The sequence below is a fragment of the Liolophura sinensis genome, chromosome 1 (assembly GCF_032854445.1).
Source record: "Liolophura sinensis isolate JHLJ2023 chromosome 1, CUHK_Ljap_v2, whole genome shotgun sequence".
NCBI lineage: Eukaryota > Metazoa > Mollusca > Polyplacophora > Chitonida > Chitonidae > Liolophura > Liolophura sinensis.
This window is the reverse complement of record NC_088295.1, coordinates 46,019,447-46,032,885: the sequence shown is the minus strand read 5'-3', so window position 1 is coordinate 46,032,885 and position 13,439 is coordinate 46,019,447. Positions and strand designations below refer to the sequence as shown.

Below are 13,439 nucleotides of genomic sequence, written 5' to 3'. Positions count from 1 at the left end.
AGCTGATATTACAAAACACAAGACAAATAAATGTATTTTAAACCAGTTTGTCCATTAAACATACAGTATATGGCATACAGCTGTGTCATTTTATAGTGAAAGAGGCTTCCATGCTGGTATTAAATTTGTCTAAAATTTAATAAATTAAACATATGATCTCTTTCACACATCTTACTTGTTTTGAGGAGAGAGCAAATATAAAGCATATTCTTCTCTTTCTTTGAAACAACCTTTTGGCTCTGGACACCATGAGAATGCACAATTCTGGAATATAACAATGGAGGACAGACTATACTAACTGTATATGTTATTTAGAGCAAACTTTCAATAAAGAGTTTAGTTAATTTCACGTTTACATATAGGAAAGATTGAAACATATGAAGTTCATCAAACGCACAAGTGTACCAACAGTGTAGACAGGAAAATCACATAGAAGAGCTGTGAATCTTGAAAACAGCTAAAAACACTGAGGAGCATCCTGCCTACTATCCAGGTGGCAAAATGAAGAGAGGAGAGGCTGAGCGAACAAAGTTGTCTCCCCTTGTTCAGCTTCAGAAAGAAATGGTGCACATCTCAAAGTATGAATCATCACATGAGTATTGAGAATATTCCCACAGGCATGTTGGTGATCACACGACAAGGAAGGAAAACTGAGTAGGAAGGACAGAAAGTTCTCCACTCATTATGCGAAGAATAAGGACATGGATTTGAACATCACAGTAATGATATACTATTGCTCCACATCAGTAATGCCATATAAAATATTTCATAAGTGTTTCTTTAGTTCAACCTAATATTTCATCAGATGTCTAAACAAGAAAACTGAATAGGCATAGAACGAAAGGCCATTTAAGTTACAACCATCATGAAACTACTGAAATCATGCAACTCTTACACCCGGGGTGCTGCTGAAGAAAAAGAAACTTGACAGTAAAGCTGGAGCACACTACACGATTTTAGACGCCCTTTGGCACAAATGCTGTTGCTGGAAGTAATTGTCTGTAGATTGACCTGGCAACGGTTTCAGGCCCACAACTGGCAACTACCTTAAAGTTAAGAAAATTGCTGTCGACAGATCCTGCTCACAACATGATGAGACAAGACTGGTAATTCCAACTGAACACCCTGTTTTGATACCACTGATCAGTGCGATACCAGTCATATATGTGCACAAAACTTTTGTTGCACTACTTGACTCTTGCATGATAGCCACGATGAGCGTCCAAAATCGCATAGTGTGCTATGGGCTTAACTCTTCTGATTTCCTATTTATACATTTGCACATGTATGTAAATTCACCCATTCACCTGGTGTGTTCACTGATAAATCAAGACACGTCACATGTGTCCATACAGAGAAAATATGTACCAGAATAATGGTAAAAAGTGTGAAAATGAACATGCTGTAGATAAACAGTGGTCCAATCATAAGTGTTCGAGTCAGGACAATAATGTACATGTTCGTATAGTTCCCACCTTTCTTTGGTTATGAGTAACGGTGGGCTTGGGACTAGGTGTTACCATGACAAAGTGCAGCTTTACACTTCATTGAGAGTATATAAAATCAACCAAAGCCATACATATGCTACATGGACTATTTAGAAGTGTTCAGGTCAGGAAAGTAAGGGCATTCCAATCTTTTTTGATTCCTGGTGAAGGTGGGTTTGGGAATTGGGTTTTGCCTATTCAAAGGACATTTCAGCATCTTTTGAAGCTTGAAAAATAAATCAAGAATCAAGTTAAGTTACGTTTAAATTTGTGTTGCTTGGCGGAGTAAATCTGTACTTAAAAGATCGACTTCAAGGTTACTTTTCTTTATTTTTTTTCTCCATTTATCATATTTTTCACTTTGCTTAGAAACAAATTTCTGTTCATGAAATTTATTTGGAAAAAATTCTGAATTTCAAGGAGTTCCACTCAGCAGTGCTTTCAAAGATGGGCCGAGACTCTAAAGCTGAAAGAGAGGTTGGTCATATAAAAATGACACATATAAGACCACATGTACACAGAGCAGTATGTACAGTGCATCTAAATGTACATACAGGTTTTGTTCAAGAAGAACACATGCCAAGATCCAGATGTGCAGTGGGGACAATTTGGTGCTATCTATGATACCATAGACTCATCTACATAGAGATATAACGTCTAAAAGTAGACTCCAGGTGTAGCTGGTAGCTGTATACACTCACGTAACAACCTGCCATCCAGGAGTCCTGTAACGGGGGGAAGACCACACCATTTAATGCTGCTTGCTACACATATAATTCAGTACTCTTGACATTTTCACCTACCTTGGTTTCATACATTTATTTGTTTGTTTCATTGGTGTTTTACTCTGTACTCAAGAATATTTAGTTTCATAAATGCATTTGACATGGACTTCATTCAAATAAATTACAATGCATATATCCATGTTTTTGGCTGATTTTTGACAGTAAAAGATTCAAAATGCAGACTTTTCAGTTTAAGTACAAAGCCATGTTTTATTACTTCTTGCGTATTAACTGTAGATTGTTACAGCATTACTTCAAAATAAGCCAGTTATTGATGCATTTAACAGCAACAAAAATGCTGTTTTACCATCACAATTAACTCTATATCAATACTATCAGAGCAAGGTCAAATTTTCCGACACACCTTCAATATAATGAAGTTTCCCTTTCAAGATGCGTCAGACCCGACACCCTATGTATTCACTTGCAAACTGGCGAGACAAACAGCTGAAGGTCTTTGTACTCTTTTACAAGTGGAGAAGAAAGTGTGGATTTATATATTAGCTTTCTGCCCAGAGTTGTTAGCCAAGACTAGGAAGTCAAGATTTCAATATCGGGGCTTCATTCATATTGTCCAAGATGAAGAGGAGAGTTTCTTATTCATCCCTTTTACCTCTGTAATTTGATTCCTTCGCTGGGATCTCTGCAAGAGCTAACCCTAATGCACTGCCAGTTACAAAGTGGCTAAATCGAATTGCCATCGATCTGAGGCAGCGGCAAGCTTTGGGAAGTAAAAGCAGTGTCTAGATGCTCGTCAATAAACGCCTGCTGCAAAACTGCTAGATTCACCTACTATTACCCACTCATTGATTTCAATTTGTAGGGTTTCGCAAATCTAGGCCGGCTAATGGATCAAGCAAGTTCTCATGTGAGCTCCACGTGGCGTTAAACCCAAGTAAAGGGAGATAAACTGGAAATGATGGCGGGCGGGGGAATGGTAACTTACAGCTTCATCTATAGCGTCAGGATCATCCTCTTCTAAGGCGTCCTTGTCACCTGTCACCTTAACCTCGGGAACGTCGTTCAGGTTATTTGGCTTGTAGTCTTCTTTGGGGGTGCCACTACCGGCCGAAGTCAGGGTGCGGTGGCTGTGTATCGAGTTCTGGCGACTCAGGCCAAATGTGTTACATACACTGCGGTTACTGCTCACCGAGTTGTTCCGGCTCCAGCTGTGATTGCTTTTTATGGAATTTTTCGGCGTTAAAGTTCGCCGACTTTTAATGGAATTCTGAGGGCTCAGTGTTCTTTGGTTATTCAACGGGGGATGACCGTTGCAGTCACTACAAGAGAGAAAATGAAACAAACTATGGGTTTTGTAAACGAAGTTGCCAAGGCAGATCCCCTGAGCACACATAAATAGAACAATTCAAACACAAATCTCGCATTTCAACAAATTTTGTTGTACAAGATCTGAAGGGGCTTCAGATACAGTGTGCCAGTATTTTTTTTTTTTACTAACATATGTGTGAATTCCAAATTTTATCCATTTATTTGATTGGTGTTTTTACGCTGTACTCAGGTTCCCAAATTTTACGTCAAACCTATATATTACAGCATGTAAACATAGTTACAGCATAGTTAAAAATGTTTCTGCATATGTTAAAAACTTTGGTTTAAATTTCACAGATAAGTAAAAAATCTACATAATTTTATTAAATAATACAGCTGGTGTATACATGAAAAAAAGAAAGAAGAAAAAAATGGAAAAAATATATTGAATATTGTGAATGACAATGTCCTTTTTGTTCAACATGTACATGAAATTATGAACTTGCATATTTATTTTATCTCTATGCACCCACCTACACATCTATCTAATGGCAAACTGTTAGGTTAATTCCAACTAATTACACTACCTTCATGGGGTTTTTATTAAGGTCTATTCACCTAGGCTTTAGTACATACACTATGTATTATGCAAGGCTTGACTATCAACATGACACCACCACACTGCACTTAACCCACAGATTTCTGACCACAATTCATCATTCACCACCTACTCACACACAAAGCTCAATCTATGATACTGTCACCTGAACCACATCATCCTAATACAGAAAGCATACCAAAAGCACAATACAGTTGGAGTCAGTATGTACACTATATACAAGTTGTTGTTGGCAAGACTTTTCAAATCCCCAGCAACTCTGATGTAGACTACCTATTATATATATATATTATATATATATATATATATATATATATATATATATATATATTATCAAGATTCTCAAGTTGAAATCATCAATTCTGTACAAGCAGTTAAATTATGTTCTTAACCTAACTATGTCACAGAGTAAATCTATGCGGTATCCCATGATACTTTCATTGAAAAAAAAAATAATTTGATTAATTCATTTATTTGATTGGTGTTTTATGCCGTACTCAGGGTTATTTTCACTTATACAACTGTGACCCGCATTATGGTGGGAGGAAACTGGGCTCTGGGGAATAATCATCAAAACAGTATAACAGTGAAACATTAAAAACAATGTATTATCTATAATTCATGCAATACTTTCAGTTTTAATGTTGAAAACCACTGAACACTATAGCTACACCTTGACGCAGCCCTAAGCTACCCAGGGCATTGTCTGGGATAAATCATTTCAAAGCTCTCCCCCCCCACCCCCACCCCCATCACCACCTCCCAACCCCAACAGGTTTAGCGCAGCGCACACAATCCTTTTGTGTTTCTCTTCATGCTTCAAATTCAACTTAAAAGATTGCAAACTGACAACAAAAGGCAGGTGCATGGTTAAATATCACACGTAAATTTGAAACAAAATTGGTAATAGCAAAGAGTCAATTGAATCATCAACTGAAAAGTTAATGGTTTAATGTACATCTTGAACCTGTTTAGCTACACACATGCTGAAAAACAAGCCTTCACAGTTATCTTGGTCATTCCCTTATGTACCCACATTCACATTCCTGAGGTCAATTTATATCATCGTCTGCTTTGAGAAATAAAATTTTAATACCATGCACAGCCATTACGTCAACCACAGGTATGACCTGGCCATAATGAACAGCCGATCTCATATTAATGCTGTAAATCAAATATAAAAGGAGCATGCCTCTACTGCCATGCCACAAATAAATGGCAGCATCTATGCTAATTACTACCCTGCACTTTCTCTCGTCAACTCTTCACATGTTCTTGTGGCACAGAAATGTTCCCTTGAGAATTCACGCCAAATACCATTACATTAAAAATATCAAAATAATGGAATTCCAAACTAATTGAATGAACGTTCTCTGATGATCTAAAAATGCCAATTATTGTCAAGTCGTTCTCATCTAGGAACTGAAATGTCCAGTGTTTTTTGAGACTTTGAACATTTTTTCGAAGAAATTAACAAAATTTTTTTTTATAAAATTGTCAATCCAGAGAACAGGGCAGATGAAACAGAAACGCATTTGATTTCACATCTCTGAGATCTGGATGAATGGGATTATAATAATGAAACAAATCCAAACCGTAGTAGTTTACATGTAAACATACATTTCAAACTGCACCTATGGGGAAGGCCACATTATTACATATAAGTCATTGACAAAGCAATATTTACACACCACTAAACCAGCACACATACATGGAAATAATAACTATAAAGTCACGAAAAGATCACAGCTTTACTTCCACTGCTTGGGGAGGCTTTGTTAAAAAAGCGGCTTGCACATGGGAAGAAATGATCAGGGTGAAAATGCAGGGCAGTTGCACTGTTTTGCACAATCTTGCTAATCACCCAGCACTAATGTATTGGGCCTACCTGAAGACATATGTGACAGAAAAGCTGAGGAAGTAAACACAAGTTAGAGCAGATTCAGCTACAGGCTCTTTCAGAGTATCATTCAATCAGTCAAAAATCATGCATCAAGTACTCAATAATAATAATAATACAGCTCAGCTGCTAGGAGCTGGTTATAAAATAGAGCCTAGAATAGCAGCCATGAATACAGCTTTTATCAGGGAATTGAGATTAAAGTCAAAACGAAATGCAAATTTGTGAGAACTGTCAGTATGCTGATGAACTTAAATTAGAAATGTAAATATGCTGAACATAAAGTTAACCAAGATCTGTCCTCCAAGGACAGCTCTAAACATGCCATATTTGTATTCTTTGCAAAACAAGGGTTTGTTTCCAAAAAGCACCTTGTGTTTTACTTCTGACTTTAAGCACAAGAAATGTGTACACTTTTAAACGCAGTTTCAGAATCACAGACTTTATGCCTACATCATTATTAAGTATGAATTCAGTGAATGTGGAACAAAAGTGACAATATTATACACTGATTCCGACTACCTACAGATCTAAAGCGCTAAACAACATATCCAAATGGACGTGTGGTGATTTTAGGCCTTTGGCACACTGAAGATGCATATAAAGCAAATGTATGAAAACATGTAAATGTCTACATAAAAATTCCTACAAGGAACCAAGAAAATAGTCCACCTCACTCTTGTTAATTCAGACATTTTAAGAAAGCCTAGGGTTTGCACAGATAATGGCAACATTTAAGAAACAAATGACTATATGAAAATGTCTGGCTGGACATCTTTATATTGATTCCCGCTGCATGCTGCTGTCACAAAAAATCAATCTGAATGTCAAAGAAATAGACAATCTCTCTTCTCCATTATCATATTTTCTGTCTTCCCTACCAATGGCACCACTATACCTTGGAGCACACATTGAAGGGGATCTATTTTCTCCATGACAAGCTTCTGGCAAAGTAAACTGAAAACGTCATCTTCAAAATCTGATTGCTGACAGATACATAGACTGACTCCTTCCGGTTTTATGTCCAAGTAATGGCAAAAATTTTGGCATCTAGCTATGGCACATGTATCTACAGCCTGCGTTCATTTGGGAGATATTTTATGGTTCCTAAAATACTAGGTCAGCCTGGCTAATCACATTTAGGATAATATCAAAACAAGCCTTTTCTTTGGCCATGCAACTTAGTGATGCAGCACTAGATAATACTGTGAAAGACCTAACATTTACCCATGCTAATTTTCCTTCCTTCTGGGAGTTGTATTGACTTTGTAAAGGTGTTTTGAAGTTTGTGTGGAAGGTAGGATGACTATATTCTACTAAAAAACAAAGTACGTTTAAGCACCAATATTTGCCTCTGATACATATTATATGATCTACATCATTATTTTGGGATATGACCTTCACCCAGTTGAGGAACTTAACTATCAGGTTGTCTTTGTGGCAGCAGCAGGCAGTGGGGATCAACCTTTGCCTTTGTTACCCTACACAACAGTGGACAAGCTGTACTGGGATGATGGTCATACCTGTGGTTATTAGGGGTGTTGGGCTGTGTGGAGTGCCTGGGGTGTAGGTGGAGGAGGCCGGCCTGGGGGTAGGGCAATGGCCAGAGTTGACCTCATCGTCTGCGTCATCTCCACTGTCCCACCCTGTGTCCACCATCAGGCTACTCTTGTCCCCTTCCCTCCTACGATTCTTCATCTTCCAGCTCCTTTGACTGCCGCGACTTCCATGACGCCGTAGCTTTGGGGAGAGGCGCGGTGAACTACGCACACTGAGGCTCGTCTGTACAGAATGGAGAAGCTCTAATTTAGCCATTATTTTGTTTACTTGTGTATTTGTTTGGTGTTTCATGAATTTTGTATTTTTATGATGGCAGTCAGGTCAATATTTGCTTACAATACATCTTGTGCTTACAATACATCTTGGGCATGAAGACACATTAAAATGCTGCTTGAAATAAAAAAGAAAACATGCTTTACTACCTCCGCTGATTCAGCTTATTTCGCATGTAATCTGTTCAAGACTATACCTACCAACTTTCCATAATTGCTTTTCATAATTGTAGCCGAGGTTCATTTCATGAAACCCATGGGCTTGATCTAACTATTTATCAAGATGTCTGTGAAAAGGCAAACAATATGCTTCAAGCTCATGCACTGTAAAAGGAACATTTTGTCAATTACAGATCATAACAGATTTTTTTGTCAAGTACTCCATAAAAGTGAGCTTAGTTATGATATAACAACACATACTGAAGATCTGTCAGACTCCACGGACAATGTGCTCTGAGGACTGGCTTTGATGACACTGAGCTTGTTATTGACATCTTTCATGGCAATTTCATTGGGTGATCCTTGTGGTGTTGCCATTGGCGTGGCTGCTGTATGAGTGATGATTGGTGGGTTGAGTGGTCCATCATTCACGGGGGCATTCTCTTCTTTGGTCACACTGACAGGAGGTGGTAAGGCTAGCATTTTTCTCTCTGAGGGCAAGACAACGACCACACTGGTTAGCAACAAATTGTCAAAGTAACTGCACATACAGCTGCCTGTAAGTATGAAAACATCGAAAAACATAAATAATAATGAATCGGCAAACAACCATAAGGAACTGTTTTTTTTTTAGTTCTGTTCATAAAGTTCTCTTTGAATTAACATATTTGTAATAAACCAAAAATTTGGGCCCAACTGAAAAAGCTGAAATTTGATAACTGCCAATTTGGGGATCAGGCACATTCCTTTTCATAAAATATTGTATACAAACACTTGTTTTTGGTTCCTCAACCTTTCATAACTATGTTAAGGTATCACATTTAAATGCAGTAGTAAAACAGATACATGTTGTAGTCATGGAAGAAATAATAGAAGTACAAAACACAATGTGTACATCCACAATACTGGGATAACTTCACCAGGTTCACACTGCAGGTTTCACAAATATAAAAAATACATGTACATAAACAATAGGAAAAATACATGTACAAGACTCCATAGGAGATACAATATATGTAATATGTCAATGAAACAAATTACAGATACTCAGTAATTAAATATACTTTTCATAATGTAATATCACATTACCTATCCAGGCATTCACGTAATTTGAAGAAATAAATTTCAAAAATGAATGAAATCAGTCATAAAAAGGCATTCAGTTCACAATTTATAACACTTGGTTATAAAAGATGCATGCTACTGCCTGGTAGTTAGGTTAATGTGTTACTGAACTATGATACATAAATCAGGGTATCCTTCCACTGTAGCTGCATGCAGACTTTCACTTCTCATACAACACAAATATACAATATTCTCTCCAAAAGCCAGATTCAGAATTTCCAACAAAGTTTCAAATTGTCTCCGATCAAAAGTTCTCAGCCAGGGAAAAAATGGTTTTGAGTATCACTTACTGATAGATGTAAATGCTTTTCAACCTTTGAGAAATATATGTTGATAAATGTTTGGAATTTTCTTGAACACTGACATATAGTAAGCTTAATACATGAATGTACATGCTTTGATAAATTTAATGCAATGCAGAGAAAGCATTACTCACTTAATCTTTCACTGAATTTGACAATCTCTGACCGATGCACTATTTAATACAATTCTCTTTAATACAATTTGTTAATGGCAAATATTCCGTTTTAAGTGTACCTGTAAACTTCACATCTTATCCACAAATTTATGGCCATTAATCTTCAATCTAAAAGAGCCAACGTTGTCTACCTGAGCACGCACAATGTTTAATTACTTTCTGTTTTCAGCTATACTCTTTAAATCTCTCTAGGAAACTTATTTTAATGACACATGTAACTAGAAGTTAAAATACATGTATAGCATGAATCGGATCCGCTGGAACTAGCACCTACATGCAGGCTAATATGTTTACTTGAATCTGTAGATTGTAAAAATGCACATATTGATTTATAAGTCTCCTCTTTTCAAGCAAAAATTAAAAGCTAGTCTTTTATTGGTCAAAATGCTTCACTAGTTTTTCATACTTTTCACGGGTTAAAGGGCTACTTTCACAAAATATTCTGCCACACTCGCTGTAGTTGTTGTTAGACCAATCCAAAAATGAGGTAATTATGTTAATGGAGGAATGTTTTTCTCACAGACAGACTTGCATTATCGATCACCATAGGTGTTTAATTAGAAGTGCTTCTCTTTTCTTATCATCCTCATGCGTTAGCGACAAAACAAGCGTTAGAGAAAGGAGTGTAGAGATTAAACTTGATGAATGATTTCAATGTGTGAGGCGGCGAACTGAGAACTTTTGAGGTTTGAGAGAGACAGGGAAAGTTGGCAGAGAAAAGGTCCACGAAAAGTCCAGAAGAGTTTCATCCAAGAGGCACAATGTAAAAGTACAAGGAAACTGTCACCTCTTGGAATGAAGCAAGTACCTTTTTCCTTGTTGTTCTTTTCATCCAGCTCTCCATCATCCTTTAACTTGTCCTTCTCACCTTTGAAATGTTCGTTGTTGTTGTTCTCCTTGGTCAGGCTCTCTTTTTTCTCTTTCTCGCGCTCCTTTTCTTTTTCACGCTTTTTGTCCTCATCCTTTTTATAAAAAAAAAATAATAAAACAAATGAATGTCAGAGAACTGTCACATTCTGCAATTTAACAACAATCTTAATTTGAAATCTTATTCTCTCTCTAATGAAGTACCAGTAACCAACGGCAACCTATTGCACGTGAACCCATAATCGAACACTGTCAACACAGCAAATCTTGAATTGAAATCTTTATGTGTGGAGGTGTATTTCTTAAGCATCTCTTGTTCTGCGTCTAACACTTTTACAAATTTGTTCAGTGTAGCATACAGCTGCATGCACAAACTACTGACAGATAACACCATTCTGGAAATAGTAAAGGACATGAAAACTCCAAGAGTTTTTGCTCATATTGGTAATCAGCTGGTCATAATGTCAGTCTGGAGCATACATGTAATTTTATAGCTGACCATCAGATCTCAAAGCTTAATCTTATGTTTACCAGAAACTCTTTACTTAATCTACAGCCTATTTCTCGTGCTAAGGGGTGTACAAAAGAATAACGCTCACAACTTCTTGGGCATATTTGCTACCAACACATCAGTATCAGTCAAACTTTGATGTGATAACACAATTTGAGAAGCTGGTATTTCGTGAGACCTGCGTAACTGGCAAGAACCAATAATTCTGGAATTTACTTTTCCAATCCTCCAACGTATATCTGTATGTCCGATCTCCCTGCCAGCTAACACAGTATATGCAGACAAAAGGTTAATCACTCTATACGATAAGCTAAGATGTTTAATTATTTTTTTTGATTGGTGTTTTACGCTGCACTCAAGAATATTTTACTTTACCAAGGCGGCCAGCATTTTGGTCACAGGAAACCGAGCAGAGCCCGGAGGAAACCCATGACCATTCACAAGCTGCTGGCAGACCTTTACATGTACTGCCAGAGTGAAAGCCAGCATAAGTTGGACTTTAAAAAGCTCCTGGGTTCAATGTGCCCCACAAGCACGCTAACCACCTATGCCATGTAAGCCCCCAGCTAGGATGTTTTACAAAATGACCAAGCTTTATTAAGTGCTATTAAATGCCCTAGCTTGAAGATTTGTGCTTTCAACCCTACCCAGTTTTCAAATCCATTGGCTATGAAAAGTGCAATAGGCCTATTATTAGCACAGAATCAAACACCATGACAGATAATCTATCACATTAACACAGGATTTTTGGAGAGGTGAAATAAAGTCTGTTTATTTACTAAACCTGATATATGATTTGTGAAATAGCTATGGGCGGAGATATTTGTGAGCCTAAAATGATCAATGACGATTAGTGCAGGTATATACTTGATCACCATATATACCTGTGATCAATATTCGGCGACTGCACTCTTAATTAACAAATGTGTTGCTTAAATGAAATGAAGACACCACCTTTAAATAAAGTACCCATCATATTTAAGGCCATCATGCTGAGTGCAAATATGATTTTCTGGATTTTTTTTAAACATTAGTCATAGTTAATAAAATGCAAAAAAAGACAAAAACCAAAAAACAATGGGGTTCTGTAAGAGTCCTGCTAAGAAAACTACACAATGATGTCACAGATTCTTTTGTTGCTAACCGGAAATAGAGAAATTAGAACATGTTTAGCAGCTAAAAAAATATATAGATGAAAAAATTGTGGAGACCATACTGAGAATCGGCAAGGACTGTTCTTTTAGATGATGCATACATTTACTTCATTTAAAGGTGGTCTGTTAACCAGTGCAGGAAGAGTATGAATGTTAGACTGCACTTAGATATTTCCAAATTAGCAAAATACTCTGTTTTTATGTTAGCCTGATTCTCACACATTGCCTCTCCGTCAACTTTCTTGAACCTGGCCAAGTGCCTGCATAATTTTATCGCTCATGACAGCATTATTCCCGATTAATGCGTCTAATACTGATTACCATTATATAAAAAACTGAAAAAATTATAGTGAAATTTAAGCCACTTTCCTCTAGCACTGATGAAAACATAATTACAAACTTCTGCTGAACGTTGCAACCAAGGTCACAAGAACAGTGGCGTCTCCAGAATCCATTGTATATTCTGTGAATTAAATGGTGTTCATTTTTGGGGAAAATCATTTCTGTGCACACGGAAACGCCACATTTCCTGAAGGGATAAGTATTTCTACTGGAGAAGTATTCTGTGTAGTGTGATACAATTTATAGGACAAAAAATGTTTTTTTTAAAAAAAAAAAAAAATCAATGCTCTGGAATTCTCATTCAGAGTGTCTGGGTTAGTGTGACCCAGGAGATATTCAGTGCAGGAATGTCATTATATATGCACATCTACTCACCTCAGTGGAGAAGCCTTCCACTAAGATAGCCACGAGGAGGTTGAAAAGGACATAGTTTCCAAATGTCATGAGAGCAATGAAATAAAGAGAAGCCCAGGACGATGTTTTCTCCATGCCGTTGTACAGTACTGTGTTCCAGTCTTCCTGAGTTAGCACCTAGGAGAGTGGGAAGGAGTGAGAGAGGGGAGGAGGGAGGAAAACAAAGTAGAATTAAATGTCATCACAATCTAACTGCAGATCAGACAAAAAACCTCTACAACCTGCTGATTATGTTACTCAACAAGCCTGTTCTTGGAAATTTGTTGAATGTGCTGGAATCTCCAGAACTGCACTTGATGGAATATATGTTCATGATATAGTAAATAACACAAGTTTCCAAGCAGTTTCAAGATTTCCTGATCTAAAATTTTTAAACTGGAATCATGCTAGTAAATGAGAGAAAACAAGAGCAGATCAGTCATTAGATTTACCATTTCATTAACTATTAAAAACCTGTGATCAGAGAATAAGGTATAATGTTTTGGTATAACAAAGTG

At 37.1% G+C, this 13,439-nt stretch overlaps 1 protein-coding gene across 1 annotated transcript in view; it reads right to left on the bottom strand.

Moving 5' to 3' along the window:
• The window catches only part of LOC135461393 (voltage-dependent T-type calcium channel subunit alpha-1I-like), a 103,183-nt gene that overhangs the window by 23,683 nt on the left and 66,061 nt on the right, over window positions 1–13,439 (bottom strand). The window contains 8 exon segments of the mRNA XM_064738464.1: window positions 176–264; window positions 3,219–3,552; window positions 6,049–6,072; window positions 7,584–7,600; window positions 7,603–7,842; window positions 8,313–8,542; window positions 10,463–10,616; window positions 12,904–13,059. Of these exon segments, the coding sequence (XP_064594534.1) occupies window positions 176–264; window positions 3,219–3,552; window positions 6,049–6,072; window positions 7,584–7,600; window positions 7,603–7,842; window positions 8,313–8,542; window positions 10,463–10,616; window positions 12,904–13,059 (1,244 nt within the window).